This window comes from Buteo buteo, chromosome 6 (genome assembly GCF_964188355.1).
Source record: "Buteo buteo chromosome 6, bButBut1.hap1.1, whole genome shotgun sequence".
NCBI classification, from domain to species: domain Eukaryota; kingdom Metazoa; phylum Chordata; class Aves; order Accipitriformes; family Accipitridae; genus Buteo; species Buteo buteo.
The window spans coordinates 24122621-24143487 of NC_134176.1; the positions used below are offsets into that span (position 1 = coordinate 24122621).

The 20867-nt window shown below is 38.6% G+C and overlaps 1 protein-coding gene across 21 annotated transcripts in view; it reads right to left on the bottom strand.

Annotated features, from left to right (window-relative positions):
* NRXN3 (neurexin 3) overlaps positions 1-20867 on the bottom strand; it is a 1032385-nt gene that overhangs the window by 249158 nt on the left and 762360 nt on the right. For all 21 annotated transcript variants that reach the window (XR_012650705.1, XM_075030063.1, XM_075030061.1 and 18 more), the window contains one exon: positions 12008-12189. Coding sequence is in view for 20 of the 21 variants with exons in the window: in XM_075030063.1 (XP_074886164.1) it covers positions 12008-12189 (182 nt within the window). In the remaining variant the exon portion in view is untranslated. The remainder of the gene's footprint in view (positions 1-12007; positions 12190-20867) is intronic.

Sequence of the window (20867 nt, forward strand, 5' to 3'; positions counted from 1 at the left end):
AAAACTGTAAGGGTGCAAAATCAAGTCTTAGCAGTGATTGAATGCAATAGTTCTGTAAAACTGTTATCTGCAGAAAGATGCTGATAGGCCCACACTCACTGGGATGTTGAATGCTGTGGTGTATAAACTTACACACTCAACAAGATCAGACTTCCTTCTTGAAATGACCCTTCCTGCCCAACTCTTCAGTACACTGGTACACCACCACCCAGAACACAGTACCCAAAGGGAACCCCTCCCTCTCCTTGACTCACCCTTAGTTGCATAGCTTAAATACCTTTCAGCACGTCCCAATTTTTTTCCACGTGTTGCACAGTTCATTATGCATGCAATCCAGAGGCTACTATCGAAAGGTTGTATTAACCACTCTGTTCTGTTGTGGAGATACATTTACTTCAATCTGCAATGCTGCAGCATGTGTTGTCCACCTGAACTATACCAAAAGACCATTGCCCATTCATTGAAGGCCTAGTTTCTCTAAATATATTTGGGATGCAATATAGCGTCTACGAAAGGATAACCTGCAGATAATAAGAATGTTTGTAAAAATTGTTTTAGCAATGCACCCAAAGACACAGACTAGATCCCTTCCCTTTAAACAAGTGGGAAATGCCTGCAAAGTTAGAGGATCTCATTCCTATCGCTAGTTAAAATAGCATACTAGAAGCATGACATGGTTCCCTATAGAACTGATTAATCCCGCCATCTCTTTAAGGCTGAGCAGCATCATACAAAAGGGTTTTACAGGATCCAAAACCTGAAATCCTGTATGTGTACTGGCTTTCAGATGAGATTGTCTGAAAATAAAAGAGTAAGAGAGACATGATAAGATAGCAAAGGAAGCCTGAGTCAGTATAAGATACTTTGCTTTGTCATGCTTAATGATTTCTATTACCCAGCTTCCAGAAACTGCACTCCTGACATCAGTAATTGACAAGAATAAAGAATAAGCTAAAACAGGGGCTGTGTGTGCTCAAAGTAAATTTGGACAGTCAGAGCTAGTAATATACTTGGTTATCAGGTATAGGCAAAAACATACTCAGCTGATACTTTACACTGGCCCAAATTATACCAGTTATATGAGGCAGTCAGACTCTTTCTGTAGGCTGCAAATTGCTTAAAGCACCAGGAATTTAAGTGTAGCAGAAAAAAAGATACGCCAAGATATTTAGGAGAGCTTTCACACTACATAAACTTTACTTCAACTGGGTTTCAGACTGTGCGTTTGCAGTCTCCCCCATCCCACTTCTTTACATAAGGAGATGGAAGAGGAAAATGCCTGTACCGTGTATTTAACATAAAAGCCTTTCAAACCAGCAGGAAGCCTTCAGTTCAGTCATGCCTTGTGTACTGAAAGGTTAACTAATGGGAGAAGCTTATTAGCACAAATAATACCACTTCAGCCTTGATCCCAACAACACACAAGCTAAGCAAGTTGAGGCCCCATCAGCATTTAAATGGAGAGAAAAAACAAGCAACAACAACAAAAATACCACACACCACCTGCTGCTGTAAAATTGGTCCTCAGATGTAGTGGGCAATAGCAGGAGATGTCGGCAACAGCAGCTTTCCAAGGGCACTACCCTCCCCCAGCTGTTGGTATTGAACCACTCCCTCACAATGGAGAAGGAAACACTGTGAAGCCTTCTGATTTAAGAAAACATGACCAGAGCCCGCTAGCTCCATTTCTGAGGCAACAGCTCTACTTACATCATTTAATCTCCAAGGCCTCAATTTTCTCATTCTGTAAGGATGTTCATGTGTACCTTTCAAAGAGATACTGTGATGTATTGCAATTGTACAGCTGTTTTAAAGTTAAATGCATATGTATGTTTTAGGCATTATAATAACTGTTAAGCCAATGTTTGTGAATAAGAACTGTGCCCCTTTCTTGAAAACTTATGGTCAGAGAAACCTACAAGAACTTGGATGTTAGAGTTCTAGCCAAACTCCAGTTCAGTGGACTTTCTCCTCAAAATTGTCTCTGCAGTGTCCTGGTAGAATAGGAAAAAGCAGTATTGCCTTTTATTCCCCATGTAAAACTGTGCGGGACTAGTCTTTTATGTTCTCTAGACAGTTGATTTTCATCACAGAGTCAGCTGCATATCAGTGATCAAGGTATCTTTCCCCTGCACTGAGTTTTGAAATCCTCTAAAATTAAAGACATAGCACAAACTATGTGTAACGTTGTTTGGATTAGATCAAGTTTATATTTTTCTAGTAAGATTCAATAATATGTTCCTGTTTAAGATGTTCTTCCTAGAGGCTTAATAGAGAAACAATTCATTTCGCTGTAGCTGCTGTAGTACCAAACAGTTGTTAACCTTTGATGAGAAGGTTACATCAGATACCAAGCTGGGGTAAATTAAACTGACAATTGCCCTTGTTTAATTGCTTTTGAGTAGTACTCAGTATGTCTGACTGTGCAGTGAGTTATTATCGTACCCTGCTGCTATCCATTAACACAAAGATCAAGAATTTTATTTTACTTTTTTGATGCAACCATAGAGAAGGTGATAAAGGCTTTAATTACAAACAGATTTAATTTAGAATCCATTAGTGCAATTTATCCAAGCATACAGAAGTAAGATGGGTTGGTCTGAACAAGTTTGTAAGTTCGTTGCTTCTTGTAAAGGACAAAAATCTATATTGCCAATTGTTAGAGTCTACAAATATAAAAGATTTTAGTCTCTTTCAGAATGAACACTAAAAACCTCACACTTCTTCAGGTTGTGGTTATTTCAAGAAAAGAACTTCACTGAAGATTGTCTGGGTTTCTTTCTTTGATCCAGCCAGAAAAAAACCCACTCTACTTCACTCCTTTGTATTTAATATTTGAAAGAAAAACATTAAGCAGCAAAATCTAAATTTTCTCAGCATCAAAAAAAGTCCCAGTATTTCCTCGTTTACTCACTCACTGACAAGACTGTCTGACAAAATGTGAAAATCCCATTTATTAGTTCTGAAATACTAAGAGGAAGTACTGCAAAACAGTAAAGGCAATTCAGCTCAAGTTTTACTGAAATTATGATATACAATATAGCCCTAGATTACATATTCTACATAAACATTATAGCCACAAGAGAGAGTAAAATAAATACTAAGCAAAGCACAGTATTTGTCTCTACAGTGTACAGGAACAAGCAATAACATAACACTGACTGCCATACAGGGTGTTTGGATAGATACTCTGAGATAATTTAATACCAAATAGCAATTCACAGAACCACAACAAATCCTAAGACAAACCTTCACAAATTAAACAAGTTTCAAGCTTCAGTATGTATTTTAAACAGAGGCTACATATTTAGGGATGAATCTCTCTCATAAGCAAGCCAATTAAGACTTTTGCTTCTAATTAGGAGTGTATTTTTTATTTCCGCACTTACACTGAAGTACTAGAGTCTGCCTTTGCAAGATGTACAACGCTAAAATGGGCAGGTGTGTATTCTGATCATCTTAGCAGAAGTCTGCTTCCTTGATGACAATGCAAAGCTCTCTCTTTTAAATCAGCAAAGGCAGTCTATTTAGTTAGCCATATCTTTAAGGCAGGTTTCACAAAATTACCCATGTAACTTCCCATTGATTGCTCCTCCATCTCCTCCAATTCTTAATTTTCACTCTACGTTGCCCAGCTGAACTCAGGTGTTGTGCAGAGCCAAAGCCCAAAGATTATTTTCAGATTCGTGACTCTAATCAGGCTAACTTGTGGTCCAACTGGCAATTTTACCATTCATGCTAACGTTGCCCTACCAGCTCTTTCTTCCATATCTCTAATCAGCATCACAACCTTCAATAACAACAGCAAAAGAACTAGAGTCTATGCACAAACTGTCACTGAGTGAGGAGTTAATGAATCCCTGTATCAAAGCACTGAGCTTCCATGCTGCCTGAATGGAGCTAGGGATCTAAAATCCATCATCTTTAGCCACAGGATATCAGCGTGCTATTTCCCACACCGTTGCATTCAGCTACATACATTCATTCATACACCTGGTACAGATGCTGGCAACAAAGCAAGGACTGAAGCTCAAAAGATCATTGATAACTTGATGGGGCATCATGCCAAATTGTGCCAGCTATAAACAGGCATGCTGGGGTGAGAAGCTCCTTAACCTTCAAAGGTTTAGTCTCAACTCTGACCACAGAGACTATTTCCCAAGAGCTAGTAGATAAAAATAGATGGACCATTCCTATGCATAATGTGAACTAGTTCAAAAGTATTAAAAAATGGATTTTTAACCACCTTTTCAAAATAAAAACAGAAGTGACAATAACATGTTTTAAAGCTAGTTTGAAAACTGAAGGTCCATTTTCTTTCTTCAGAATAGTTTTCCTTTAATGATTCTTCTGTGCTCTAGGGAACAATAAATGCAGCATGCACAAACACATGGGACTTCATAGACCCAAAGAGTTTAGAAAAGGATAGGAAAAGACTGAGGGCATTTTGGGACAGGATCCTTGGGTATTTAAATAGAATGCTTCTGTTAAAAAAAAATATTTGAAAAACAGGATCTTTGGCAATTTACACCAGCTGACAAAACAGCCACTGACGTGCATACCTCAAATTTGAAGCTTATTCAGATACAGCCTTTCTCAGGCACAATAGCAATGCTGAAGTCTTAAACATTTGCCACGTTTCCATGTTTTTTTAATTCTATAAACCTGGTGTAACTGGCAGGCAGTTATCTTATGCTCCATTTTTTGTGTGGATGATTTACATATGGTAGCCTCTTTGTACATTAAGCATTTTCTAAGTACTTGGTCAGGAAGAGAGGCCCTCTTCCAGGTGAAGACTATGCATGACAGGTTGACCCTGCTCAGCAACTAAGCACCCACCCAGCTGCTCATTCACTTATGCCTCCGCAGTGAGATAGGGGAGAAAATGAGAAGGGCAAAGGTGAAAAAACTTGTGGATTGAGATAAAGACAGTTTAATAAGTGAAGCAAAGCCTCACTACTTCCCATCAGCAGGCAGCTGTTAAGCCACTTCCTGGTAAGCGGGGCCTCAACACACATAACTGCTACTAGGAAAGACACAGGCCATAACTACCAGCATCCCCTTTTCCTCTTTCTTTCCCTGCATTTTTATTGCTGAGCACAACATCTTATGGTATGGAATGTCCCTTTGGTCAATTTGGATTAGCTGTCCTGGCTGTGTTCCCTTCCAAATTCTCGTGCACACTCACCCTACTCAATGATTTCTGAATTTATTAAGGTTTGTCTTTTAACTTACAAATTAGCCTTTAGGGTAATTTTACCATCGCCAAATATCTTCAATAATAAATCATGCATGCTAAGCATCTTGTGATAGACATGAAAAAAAGCCAATTGTAATATATACAAAGTACCAAGAAATTCATCCCTTCAGCATGCACCACACCTTCTTACACAGAGACAACAAATGGATTTGCATTTCTCAGTGGAATGCCTGTTATGCCTTTGGATAGGCTTTTTGTGAAGGAAATATCTTTATTATCCATACTACCAATACATTGGGCTTCTGTTCACTTTCTTAGGTTTTGGTACTTAAATTACACACTAATCTTATTTTTTTTTCAGTTATTCCCCCCCTTGTCCAGAGAAGTTATAATTCTGGGCAGTCTTCTGTCCTCTTGCAAACAAGTTCAAGTAATCTAAAAATTCACCAGTCATTAACTAGAAATTACTCTTCTGTCTAAGGAAAAGTAGTATCTGACTGTAAGCCTGCTGTTAATCTGCTTCATTATTGATTAACACAGATGCACTGAAATCATCTTCTTGTGACCAACATAAAGAAATGGAGTGCAATTAAGATGCAAGCCTCAGCTGAAGATGACTGACATCCTAAGCAAAAAGGGAGACCTAACTTACACCTATTAACATAAATAATTATAGAAAGGAAGTAAACACTTGTGATGTGCTCTGTGAGATCCTCGGAACCCATCTGCAATGCAATAGCTCAATGTTTGTTAGAGAGACTCCTAAGTTACCCATTGTTGCTAGGGGACAGTACTACCACCTCAATCTTTGTGGTACCAGCACTCTCTTTGGCCCACGCAGCTAAGCAGAAACCTACTCCATTGCACACAGCGGAGGTTCTGCTGTGGAGGCAGGATACTTCTTAAGGTACTGCAGTGCATGTATGTATATGTCACATCTTAGATGAGGACTAGCTTTCCAATCCCCAGTTACCTTAAATAACATGCAACCTGAGTTAGGTTAAAGGCACCCATGACTATTTAATTGTAACTTGAAGAATTGACAAACCACAGCTACAAATTATTATAAGAGATATATATCTGAAGAAATGAAAGAGACACTCTGCTGAATCTTCATACGTTAACATTAAATCAGAACAGCTCCCACTCCCTCATCCAGCTCATATGCCACCTTGCCTGTATGGTTTCAAGTCTTCATGTGTATGTTAATCCTCAGGTTGCACCTATTAAAGACAGTATATTCAGAAAGCCTCTGCTAAAGAACTTATCCCCAACAGAAAGCTACATTCAGATAGTTTTTGTATGTTAATAATTACAGGACACATGCAGACAGGACACCTACACTCCCTCAGGTAGGTTGCCAGATTTTGTCTTGGTGCAAAATGTCTTTAGACAGTCTGTTCTTTTAGATCTTCTAAGGATTCAGACAATATCATCTTTTGCTTGAAAGCTCATCCTAATTCCTTCCCCTTACCAGTAGGCAGTCTAGTCACTCTCATTCATTAGTTGTTCACTTCCTCAGCTAAATGCGTTACACAAAATATTGTGTTCTATACCCAGCCAGTCAGTACGCAATTTCTTGCTTCAACAAAGAAGCCTCTGCCTCACTTCACCTTTCGGTGATCCACTGGCATGCTTCAGTACAAAACATCTTCCACTGAATATATATTCCATACCAATTTGTAGGGGCTCATAATGTGTATAAACATAATTAGGTGAAATCTACACAGTTCGTTATCATTTCTTGAATGAAATGAGACACATGACGGGCATTAAACACTTTGAAACTGATAATTGCTTATGGGTTACTCATACTTAACCACTTCTGGTATACTCCAAGAACTGTATCAAACTTAAAGACTTACTCTATACTGGTTTAAAGCCTGAGAAGGCAAGAATAGCACTATTCTGAATGCGTATCAATGCAAACAAGATCAAGATATGGTGGACTGAAATTATTTGTAGTCACAAATATTAAACTCAAACAAATGAAGAGTTCTATAAAAGAATAAAAAAGGTCTAACATGGTAAAACACATGCTTTAAGAGAAAACTGTAACTGTAAAGACAGTAAACGCAGCTAAAAAAAAGCAAAACACAAGGTAGGAGACCAAAGCAGATCACCCACTTTTTTCATGGTTTATAGCCTCTGCAAAATAAACCAGTCTAGTCTTAAGGAAACCCTCTTATTTCTACTTTTCTGGCCTAAGAAAGGCTGAAATATTTTGCATCAAGGTGATGTTGGTTATAGAAAAGTAAAACACAAACTGCTGTTGTATTTTACCTCCATTTATTATCTGAGTCTAGCCCTGAAGATACTCAGTTTCATCATACACCCTCTGTGGTTATCCTTCTCCTGATTCCAATTCTTCTGCTGCTTCTATGTCTGCTCAGATGACAGAGCACTGCAGTTTTGGAGGGAGTCTCTAGGTCGCTTTGCACAGAGGAGCCACAATTGTCTCTACAACCAGAAAACCCAAACACAGACTTTGGCCAATCACAGTGTAACTGAACAAATTTGGCCAAATATACACGTACATTTTCTTCCACTTATACTCACCCTCATTTAGCAATGCCATCTCTAACTCAGGGAAGACTTACTTTTTCTTATACTTATTGCTTAAGAATCAGAATGTTCTACATCAGTTCCTGTAGCCTTCAGTTGCAGCCTGGTACTAAGTGATGGATCCCCATTAGCTTGAGTCTACTTAAGCAAAACTCCCCAAATCACTAACATTTTTGCCTAAACATAGTTTACTTTTTACAAGCAATTCAGAAACTGGACCAGTCTCACAACACCATTCTGAACAGCTAAAGGTGAGATGACAGTTTACAATACACATCAAAATGAAAGACTGCAGAATAAACCAGCAGTGCATGTGGATGGGTGATTTCTCTCTCTTCATAGTCATCACAAGAATGATAACCATCACCACCTGCAACTGTCTTCCTCTCCCCATTTGATCTCTATGAAGATTTTTGCATGTTGTAAATCACAAAAAGGTGTGGTAGTATAAGTTGAATGAACATACAGAAACATTCAACCACAACTCATACATGTAGTCTTTTAAGCATCCATCGTGGAAGGCAATTTTCTGGTACAGGTTTGGACTTGGTGTTTTGAAACAATTGTCATAAAAAAAATTCATAAGGAGGGATTTGATGCTATAACACTACTCTCATTCCATGTGCTACAGTCTGTTCACACAAACACTTTGTGTTTCATATACAACATTGATCTGGATGGTATGCCATCCATTTTCACAGGGCTGCCTGTTTATACTTCATTGTAAATCAGGAGAGAAAATAAGTTTCAGAGGCTGTAATTTTTTGGACATATAAAAACAGATGCCTTAGTCAATAAATTTCCACAATATCTGAAAGACTCATAATTAAAAAATGGATCCAAACAACCATAAATTAAACAAGCAAATATGTAACTTGTTAACAAGGTATCTTTTTTTGACTTTAAATTTTACAAATAGAAAGAGATTATAATGAACACTTCAGAACATACATGATATTCAAAAAGCAGGCAAACTATTAAAAAGTCTCCTTTAGCAGAGTACAAGCCACTTTTACAATCCTTAAAATAGCATCAGATCTTGATTAAACCATAGCCTATACTATGACTTTTGGATTAAATTTTAGATTAGCGATGCACATTAGAAAGCAATGATCACCAGGTGGCTTTTGTCACCTGTTATCACCAACAGGACACCCACAGAAATGTGAGGAGGTCAGAATCCAGTAAATAGCATCCAAAATAAAGTCTGTGACTGGAATATCCAGAAAGGCCCCAGAAGAAGAGGCCTCCCAAATATTAATCCAGGAAAATCCCTGTCACTTTCATTATTATTATTAAATGTAATTGCTCCTGAAAAAGTCAAGATGCTAAATATACATAAAATAAGTTACATTAACATTGATCTTCCCTGTTTTAATACCTATTTTTTCCCCTTTCTCCTACAATTTGCTTTATAGTTTAGATATTTGTGTTTTCAAAACTTTATTTCATTATCAATTTAATCTGCTTTCATAGCTCTGATCTACAAATTTCTGTCTCCCGTATTTCTATTATAATTTGATCCATGCCACCTTGTTTCTCTTCATACTTGAAAATGGCCTAATGGAAGGATGAGGTTTTGAAGAAAGGAAGACTGACAGAGTCTTTGAACATGACAGCAAAGAGCATGTAGTAGTTTTCAGTCAGTTACAAAAGATCTTGATCCTATGGAAAGCTTGCATGCATTTTGCTAAGCAAGAGGTCCTATATGGTCTTGCATTTTAAGTGTAATTTCAAGATGCACCTTTCATTTCAGATTTTGACTTTTTCCAAAATAGTCCTGATGTAAGCTCACTTCTGTGACTTTGAACCATAAACCAGACATAACACAGTCTTACAGACATTCAACAAGATGATAACACTTTAAAAGTTTCTCTTCAACTTTTCTATTGTGTATAACAGCATGAGTCTCTGACTACGTTCTTTATTTGAACATTCAGGTAGAGTCAGTGTTATATATGATGAACAGTAATGTCATACCCAGAAGAGCACAGTAGCATGCCTTTGCTCCTCATGAATGACTGGCAAATCCTCCTAATCCATCCTGACCACAAAAGAACAAGAGAAATTAAAGCTGAACTAGTTCTATATTTGCTGCTAGTGAACATCTTCAGGGATAAAACTGGCCAAACTACACAGGAAGCAGTCAACAGAACTTTTAGCATTAATATCAACCACAATTAGTAGCTTTGATTTAGATATCTAAAATAATCTGAAACTAGCATCATGCTATTCGGAGTAGTTTGAACAAAATATATTGGGAGGAAGCAGAAAAACTTTCATTCCTTTCCTTTCTAAAACTGACTGGAAAGAGAAAGTAATGAATTTTTTTTTTTTAATTAATGTTTACACCTCAGGTTCAACTTGTTTGATCTGTTTCAATCTATCCAGCAAAATCAGTTATAATGTTAAAAAAAAATAAAAATCACTCACTAAAAAGTTCAGTTGGATTCATTTTTAAAAGTAGAGTTGATAATATTCAAGACCAAGATATAGAGGAAAAACTATTTGCCTTCATTATTAATGCTGAAAAACCTCCTTGTGCAAGTTCTTATCTTAATGCAGGATTAAAATTTCCTTTTTGGTACTTGTGTCTGTCTCCCCTCTTCCTTCCACCAACTGCCACAAAGACGACCCTGACTTCCATTTTCTCTGTAACATCCCACTAGGCAGCCAAAAGCAACAATATCCCATCTTAGACTTCTTTTTCTAAGACTGAACAAATTCATATCTCTGCACCTCTCCTCACATGCCAGGCATACTGTTCTCCAGTTAACACATGTTGTATTACAAAGTCTGAAGAACATATATTTTATTGCTCAAACATAATCAAACCACTTTTGCCTACTGCAAGTTACTGAATTCCAACCCGTTAGGTTTAACATTGTTCACTTTTACAAAGTCTTCTGGGATTCTTCTTGTTTTGTTTTTAAGAAAGCAAGAAAAATTATTTTTCTTAAAAAATGCTAGGATTTGATCTCACTTTCATTCCAGCACAAAACACAAACTAAATATTTGGATACATCAGAAAAAGAGAGAAACCAGAATTCGTGACAGTCTGATGGCTCAAGGCCATATTCTAACCCATTCAAACAAATCTGATTTTTACAATAAAATTAAAAATAAAACCACTCAAAATGCTGGCAATGACTACTAGCCCTGACCCTTGTTTTGGAACCACCCTGCAACATACCCAGTGCTTCAACATGATTCTGAACATGGCAAACTCCAGCAGCAGATTAAGACCCTCGGTAATTCACATTAGGTCTGTTTTGGCCCCTGGCATTCTGACTGTTTACTTATATCTTCAAGTTTCCGTGAAATGTCAACAGCTCCCCAGCTCATTCAAAACCTGCAAATGGCCCATTCCCTTTCCACTATGAATTAATGCATAAAACATTGGAAATAATCTGAGCATTGAGTAACATGACCAGCTTCTACCTCTGGTAGCCCAACTTCTTGGCTACTTTGTTTGCAAAGGAAGACAAAGCAAACAACCTCTCCTCCTCCCAAAGCATCACATAAAATAAAAAACTTCAAAAGTTTCCAGTTCTAGTGTTCTCATTTTCTCAAACAATTTGACTCTCCCTAAAACCACCTTCACTCAAATTTCCCTATAATACTTGCTCTCACAAAAAAGTCCCATTTTCTTCTTGCAAAGCCATGTTGTGCTAACAACATCAAATTCTTATTCTTTTGAACTATCCCACTACAGCAAGCATCAGTTATATGAGTTTGAGGATCTGTTCAGTTCTCACTTAACTTTCTCAGTGAGGAAAATAAACCCAAAAAACCCCAACCTATCACTCCATTTCATTCTTTGCCTTCTGAGAATAATAATAGTCTCCACCATAAATTCAGCTGGATTCAGGACTGTACATATGCCACAGTAGATTAACACTGCCACAAAATATTTCTCCAATTTTTTAATAAATCCTACTGCTATTGAATCTCATAAGGCTTTTTTTGGTTTGTTTTTTTTGTTTGTTTGTTTTGGGGGGGTGTGGGGTGTGTTCCCCCCTCCCCTTCTTCTGGCACCAAGACTTGGATCCCTGTGCATCCCACTCAGTAATTCTACAAAACCCTAAAGAACTACCTAAGGCAGGTTAATTTGATGACTGTTGAAGATAGAGAAAATGCAGAGTACAACACATGCTATTTTAGAGTAATAGTTTTCTTCAAGTGCATATTCAGTTAACAGAAACCCAGGTCTGGCATAGACATGGGCCTATCTATACTCACTATGTGCAGCTGCAGAAAATCGCCAAGCCCAGGGGCACTGTCAATCCGAACAAGAATGCCATCCTTCACTGTTGTGCTGAAGCCCACAGCAAGACGGTCTGTCCTTGTGCTTGGTCTGTCATTAGCTGGCCAGGTGTACAGGATGAGACCTCCACTCTTCCCAAATATATATGTGGCACCAGCTGCAAAACACAAGATCAAAGAAAAAAGTATTAGTTACCCATTTCATTTATTTATTTGCCAACTCTGGTAATAAACGCTATGACTTCTGAGAGGAAAAATATAAGCAAGCGTATGCTTTCATTAAAGGGGTGAAATTAATGCCTTTTGCAGGCCAGGGTACTGATAGCACACAAAGAAGGCTCCAGAAAAATTGCATAGATGATGGAAATATATTTCCAGACTCAACCAGGTAACAGAAGAGGACAACATGTACTAAAATCCTTCTATTTTGTGGCAAATGACACCGTGAGCAGTCTTTGATATTGGAATTGATTCCATATGCGTTATAAGACAAGCATGAAATGGTGCTTTAGACTGCCCTCTCCAACTTGCACATGTATTCTTCCTTCTAAAAAATTGGAAGTTTTCCTTCATAGAGCAATGGCTCTGGAGTGCTAGACACTTTTTCTGATGGAAGGAGATATGAAGGTGAAACATCTTTTTATCAGACAAAACGTACCTGTTCCTTCACCATTAGCCTTGCACCATTAGACTGGGTAACAGACAATGCAATTTCCTCCCTATGGAAAGTTCATCCTTCAAATGAGCACGGACTCAAGACTCACAAACACTTCCAGAGAGTAATCTAAATGTGCATATAAGTTATTCAAAACATCCTCATCTTCCTACACACATCACAGCAGGGGAACTACAAACAAATAAGCAAGCTTCCTCTTAAGGTATAAATCACTCAAGAAATTTCTTCTGTATACAACCTGATTAAGTACGTTTTATTAGTTCCTAAATAAAGACAAGCAGCATTTAAGGTAAAGATAAGCAAAGGACTTATCAAGAATGAATGATTTCATAAGTGCTAATATCCCAGACAATGCCAGATAGGACACTGCTGTTGGGGGAAAAAACAACAAGCCACAGCTGTTTCAGAAGCATGGGATTCAAAGGGAATATCTGGCAGCTCTCCTCGAAGCTGGACTTGTCTTCAGCTGAAGACTATTCATACATAGTGGGAGACTATCCTTTTCTCAAAACTTCCAAAGATTTTTGGATATCTAGTCCACATATTTCCAGCCCTGTTTGTCTTTACAGTGAGCCTGGGAATCTGTTCCTTGACCTTGTTTTTAAGGACAACACCAAACCTCTCCAAAGCTGAACACTGTCCTCCCACATTCACGAGGACCTTCTGAGCTGAGCAAGACAGCCACGCAAGTGAGGAATTATTGTCGCGGAAGAGGAAGCTGAGAAGCGAAAGCGTTTGGAGTTCACATTCTGTCTTGTACTCAACAATCTGGGTTAGGAGCAGGATTTTATAACTCAGCAGTTATAAAATCAGCCCCTGAGCTTCTTGGAAAATACAGCTAAAATTGCTGTCCTAGACCCGAATCTACAGGCAAGCCAGGAACAACACTGCCCAATGCTTCAGCCACTTACGGCACCTCATTTTCTGAGCACTATTACAACAGGTCACAAGCTACAGAATAGTAAGCAAAAAAACCCAGATCCCATTACTGCATCAGGGATGAAATATCTGTAGAAAGTACAGGCAATTACTGGGTACATTTTCTAATCTGAGTGAAACCACAACTGATGGTCTTTTTTTTCTTTTTCCTCCATGTACCAACCAGCAACATGTACCAAGCAACTCTGAACAGAGTAAATGTAGTTAGATACAGAAACAGGTAGGATCATATATGGGTAAATTCTACACTTGCCTACAAAGCTACAGCTCCACTAAAGCTCTTTATGACCCAAATTCCAAATAAATACTACACATTAGTAGAAATAATTGATACACTTCACCCTCACTTAAGAGGCTTCCTCTAGACATCTCAGCACACATTACCAAAACAGACATCAAAAACTCAGGCACACAGAAAGGAAATGATTTGTGAACAGCTGACTCAATGACAGAGTGAAAATGAATCCATGTTTCTTTCCTGCCAGGTCTGTGCATACCCACCACAACATACCCCCAGTAACTTTGAACAAATGTGGCTGAAATCAGGGTTAGATAGGAAATTTCACTCATAATTCTGAATTAACAAAAGAGAACATTGGCATTCTGGAACCGTGCACATATATAATTTCAGTTTCATAAAGATTAATTTTACAGACTGAACTCTATCTCCTTATTCAGCTTTGAACTCAAGATGGAGGGTGCACGACTATTGCAAAATATGTAGAAAGGGGTTTTGTTTGTCTGTTTAAATGCATCCCCAACTGTATCGGTAACCTCTGGGTAGTGAATTATCTGTCTTCCCCCCCATACACAGGTATATCAACAGCCCACTATAAACTACATTACAAGTATCCTCCTCTAGTTCATCAGTTTGTTCTAAAAGTTGTGGGTATTTTCATTACAGACTAAAACAAGGCATAGCAACGTGTTAAGCAAAACAAGATGAGTTTACTCATTGTTGATAGCTTCATAGATTAAAACCCACTTTCCAAAATTATTCTCACTTGAATTGCAAGTTCTCCTCCTTTTCTGGTTATCAGGTCCTTCAGCAGCAAAGACAAGCTTGGAAGAGAGTTCTTCACCATTTATGAAGACAGATGATTTCTTTGTCTCTCTAAGAGCCATTTGGCTGCAGGTAGAGCATGTCAGCGCTCCTATGAGCGTCAATTAGAACCAATTATGTCTTCATAGGCCTGTCATGCGACTTAACTGCTTAACAGAGCTCGTTTTCTCCTCACAGAACACAGATTTTGCTTCTAGGCCTAACCTGAAGATATCCAGTACTTTGGGTTTGTGCACAAAGATCATTCAGAGGTAACAACCAGAACAGCACTGCCAAACTAATCTGTTAATAGAAGCCTAGTGGCCAGCAGTTGTTTCCTTATTGTCCAGGTCAGAATTATCTGCGTAATGACAGATGGGCCACTTCCTTTACGTGTGTGTAGCTGAATACACAGCAATTTGTTGGGTACATCAATGTCCCTTCCCTTTCCCACCTTTTTGAGTGTACACAGGATACCCATTGACTTGTTTGGAAAGAGATGACATACCAACATTGTGCCAGTACCACTTTTCCCCCCAAATTATGAACAAAATAGTCACTCCAGCCTGAAAACACAAGGTGCAAACATCAAGTACAAGCGGAAGAGGAAAGATAACAAGAGTTGCTAGCACATTGTGATCACACTAAAAAAAGAAAAAAAAAAAAAAAAAAAAAACAAACAAACAACAAAAAAACCCAAAGCGTAACACAAACACACTTCACTTAAATGCTTCTATTGGACTGCAGCAACCATGAGTTTATGGAATTTGAAATTCCAAGAGAACTGAATAAGACAAACAGTAGCATTACAACCCTGTGCTTCAGGAAAGGAGACTTCAGCTTCACCAGAACTTGACAAGGCCTTGTCTATCTGGTTGGCCTTGTTTTAAGCTGGTGTGAGTGAGCTGGTTGGATTAGTCTACCCCCAGTGGTCCCTTCTGATCTTAAATTGATAACTATCCTTTCTTCGCAGTGTTGCAGGGAATTTAGAGTAATTAAATTAAGAACTTGGTTTAAAAAAAAGCTGATGAAATGAAAGTCTGTTTAGCTTGAGATCTTCTCATTGCACCTAAGCTTTGTTACAGACCTCTCTATTACACAAAAAGCACATTTTTTTTCCAAGACACTTTCTATTCAAGACAGACAATGAATAATACACTGTTAATGAGCAGCCACTTGATATTTAGTTTTTCCTCATTGTTCAAGGTTTATGTACTGCCTTTAATAAATACAACACCAACTGTGCCCTGAAAATAGAAAAGTCTGAGGGACTGATTAATTCCATTGTATTTATTGTTAGTGTTTCACCACTTCAACTATTTAACACTAACTTCAACCTATACTGTGCAAAAAAAGAAGAAAAAAAAATCAAAGATATGAGCATAAAAATTTATTTTCCCAGTCAGCTATGAGAAATCCCACTTCTCACAGTGCCCTGGGCCAGATTTACTGTACTGACATGTGAGAAAAAATGGGAACAGAATATGTTCAGCTACTCTACTGGGATGCTGTATGCAGAATTTGGTCAGCATTAGGAGCTCAGAGAAGAAATATTTGGTGAGTGAACACTCCCTACAGATTTAAGCTACTAGGACGCCATTACATGTTTAGCATACACAAAGCTTATACACTCATAAACTTACAGTTTGGCAGAGTGGCAGTTGACTTCTCCCAGAAATGACATAACTTGTAACTATAACTTATAACTTTGACATTTAGAGATCTAAACATCAGTGAGATGGATATATTGCAACACACATGACAATGCTGTTATTTAAAGTCTGCATATCTAGCTTTGGCAAATTATGTATTTGCTAGCTATATTCATGGACAGAGCTGTTAAGATCATTCAGTTTCAGTGAAAACAAAATAGTTTGAGGGAAACACTCCTTACAGAAAATTCCTAACAGAAAAGTTATAAGCAATGTTATAAGCCACAGCAAATAAAGCCTCCTAGTGAGTTGTGCTAAGAAACATATAGTTGAAGTTGGCACCACCACCTATAATTTTAAATCAGTTATCACTGTTTCCTCATCATCGCCAAAAGACATCAAAAACCTATCTTAAGGAAGAGTATCCTTCAATCAACATAGTACAATTGCAGCAGGCTAATCCTGCCTAAAACTAATCCTGTAAAGCAGTAGAAAACAAGTCTGTCACATCTGCACAAGATATGACTTCCTTTGTGCCTTGGGGATCCTGTGAATCTCCCCACATTAAATATTCTATTGCAAATTCTCTGTTTGCATCTACTAAGCCATCAAGAGCCTGTTTTGCCTCAGCTACAACACAGTACACACACTCATTTCCCTGTGGCCAGGAAAATGCAATATTTGGCAGGTATTATAGCAATGTTTATACATTGAAGGGTTAACTGCAGCAACCGTGCACTGGGATGTAAGTATGAGTTTAACATACTACAAATGCTATAGTTCAGATTTTTACAACTAAAAAGTACCTTTAGGATTAAAATTATGAGGTACCCAGACCAATTTAAAAGCTACAGTAACTACTTGAGTTAACACCAAAATTTATGACCAGAATCCTGCATCCCTTTGTGACAACGCTGTTGTGGGCAAAACAATCTCAACTGGGATAATCTCACTTAATTGGTTTTATTGACAATTAACATAAACTTTTAATTACTGATTCAGGCATTGGGAAACAAAGGCAACACACAATTAAACAAACACTTAGGGAAAGTTCCTTTCCTTCCCCTTCCCTAAGCTCAACTGCAGTCCACCAGCTTTCCTCCCCCTTCCTAATCTCCCCTCCCTCTGGGCCGTAGTGAGACAACAGGCGGTGCAGGAGGTCAGGGTCAGTGCATGGAGGTTTCTCTCCACCATTCCTTGCTTCCTACTTACTTTCTGTACTCCAGGATGGGTTATCCATGAACTGCAGCTCCTCTCAGGGGTGTTCCTGCTCCTGCATGGGTCTCCCACAGGCCCCCATCCCTCAGGGATGTCCCAGCTCTGGCACAGGTCACTGACAGGCCCAGTTCCTTTGGGAGCATCCCTGCTTTGGGCTGCCCCCAGAGGCATGCTTCATCCAACACAGAGTACCTCCTTTCAAAAGAGTGCATCTCCAGCATGTCCCCAGCAATGTCCCCTTCCACGTGCTTCTCCCTCAGCCTTCTTCCATGTCCCCTCCTCCTTCTCCTTTGGTGACACCTCCCTTCGTGCATCCTCCCATGCCACCTCCTGTGTCTCCTGCCCCCAGTAGCTATTGGCTTTTCTTAAATGTGTCCAAGCAGCAGCACCATGTGCTCCTCTGACAGGTTGAAGTTCTGGCATGTGGTAGGTTGTTCTTATCCACGCCAGAGCTGGCTGTGACCGCACAGGGTGGGTCACAGCCTCCTCCAACACTCGGTGCTTTCCAGCCCCCTGCCGCTCACAACCCAATAAAACATAAATACACTGATTGTGGTGATAATTCGCAAAAAACCATGAGGTATGTAAACTTAATGATAACAACTTCCTACCTAAAATAACATGCAGGACAAGGCATATGCCTTTCCCTCAATTATTATGTCTTTAATCTCTTGCATAGAATTCTTAAAAGTACAGATATTGTTTTACTTCTCAACATTTTTGTAAAAGGACTAGAAATTTATCTTTACATTCCTCAGGGGAGAAATGGAAGACACACAATTTTTAAAGTCAAAGACTTGTAAGTATACATACAAAAGAACCCTACTGCATTTTCCTTACCCATTGCTTGTTTTTCTTGGACTTTCCTCGCCGCCTCCCATTTTGTGCCTATTTTATGGTCCTGCTGTATTTTCTGCTTAGTCCAGTAGTTCTGATGAGTCTCCTGGGGTATTTCATATGCTGCTGTAAAGGTCCTACCACGTTTATTAATAATCATAACCTTCTGCTCTCTAACAAGAAGCTATCAGTTCAACTACAGGAAAATTTGTGATGATGGCATTTTGCTCTTCTTTCTTGGCAGAAAACTGAAATTTAGGTTATTTTCAAGAAGTAATGTTGTTAAAGGATGGAATCAGTAACATGCTGCACATGACCACAGGTTACATGAGCAAAGCAAGACCCAGTTCACATCATGAAGGAAACCTTGGTAGCACCTTTAAGTAGCAGCCCTTTATTCATCAGCCCTTTAAAGGGGTAATTAAATAATAGAGACCTGATAGTTTACACAGACATTCAAAAATTCCCACAAAGTCTCAATAAGAAAAGGTGGAAGTTTTGACAAACTCACAGAAATAAGAAAAATTAAGTAATGGTGACCCTTATCTCATTGTACCTGGACTAGGCAGTTCATTTACTATTTCCATCACCAGAAAAGGCACTAGTAAAGGAACGCAGGTTAGAATACTGGCATGAAAGCAAGTGAGAAGAGATCAGGCATACATCTGCAGAAACTCAGTAAGGAGATGAAATTTGCTGCAGCAGGAACCATCATTATTTGGTCACGTAATGAAAAAGCAGTTCCCAAAAACATGGTATATAGAGAGCTATTCTGCTCTAGCAAGTGGAAATCAACAAAGCAACAAGGAAGAGCAGCTAAGACCAATTTCTGTTCTAATAGAAAACTCTGATAAAACAGATTGGAGATTTTGCCTGAAATCTGATCGGATTAATCTAATCGCTGCCACCAAAATTAAGGTCTCTCCGTATGTTCACAACTTAAGGTAAATTGCATATCTGACAACTCAGTTTCCAGTCTGAACAACAGTGGCACAGCTCTTCAGGCCTTAACTTGGTCAGACAGTTCAACATCTTACTTATTTATGCTTGCTACACTCCTGAGGAAAAATGAGCCATGCTTTGAACACCAGCTCTAAGGGGGAGTTAAAGCGAACAATACAGATTGCACAAACCAGAAAAGAGCACCAGAACTTTCAAATGGCTTCTGAGTATTTATTGCTCCCCAGAAGTTTATCACACTGCAACACAGACAATAAAACATCAGTTGATACCTGTACACTGTCAAAATGACATGCATTCACTGAGTAAAAAAATGAAGTTTCTGAGAGTTGTTTTTCCAACTTAACTCCTTCTGGCCACATCAAATAGACCACGCATGCTGTGCAACTCCAAATTGCCTCTAAATGAATTTCTTAGGAGTAAAAAGACTGAAAGAGTAACAAAAGAGTATTCTGAGGACAGTAAAAGAAATGCAACAGTGTCTACGTGCGTTAAGAACAACAACAGTGGTAAAAATAGAGAAATCATCCATGCTATTCAGTTAAAAAACTGAAAAACTAGTTAAAAACTTTACCTGGCATCATTACTTGAAATCACTTGAACTGGGTCAACTCTAGGTGTGCTGGAACATCTATATTGTCTAGAGATGACCTAACAGGTGTTTCCCATTTCCAGCTTCTGTGTTTTTTGGTTGATTTTTTTTTTTTAATTACTCCTATGGGTGTTGTCCTCTAAATGCACTGCATACAGGTTCTTTGACTCACTGTTACATTAGATGCATGATAATGTTTCCAGCTACCATTGTCAAATAAATTATGAATGGAGGAAAAAAGATATCAAAAGAGAAGTGATCTGACTGAATTTAAGATTCATAAGTGGGTTTAGGATTAAAAGAAAGAAATTAACAGCACTAGTACCAAGTAGTGTTCCAGTCCCATTCCTCCTGCCCTTCCATATTTACCAAGGCATCAGTCTTGACAGCAGCTATTCTTCCTTCTCCAGTTATCAGCTGTCATCCAGTTGCCGTCAATCTTAAACTGCAACTACACTGTTATCTTAATCTTTATTTTACTCCTCCCTCTTCCTATCTCACTTCATGTCACACCAAATAAAAAAAGTTCTTAGACGAAAGAATGAATCAGAGCTCAGGAAGCAAAAAACGACACACCCCCTGCCTTCATGCATACACGCCAATGTTCTTACAGTATATGGAATGATCTGCAATATCAGGATATCCCAGGGACACCTTTGAGTTACTGCCACTCAATCAGACACATCAAGAAATGGAAGCCTAGTCAAAACTGAGTATCATCAATCAGAACAGAAAGTCTTACTCCTCCTCCTCCTAAAGACCGCCTCTGGCACTTGCACATCTCTGTGGCCCAGTTGCTGTGTTTTCCACACTCCAACTTTAAAAGGTCTATTAATACAAACACCTGCCTGATAAAAAAAAAAAAGAGAGAGAGGGGGAGGGTATGAAAAAGGTTACAGAGGATCTAATCATCATCATCT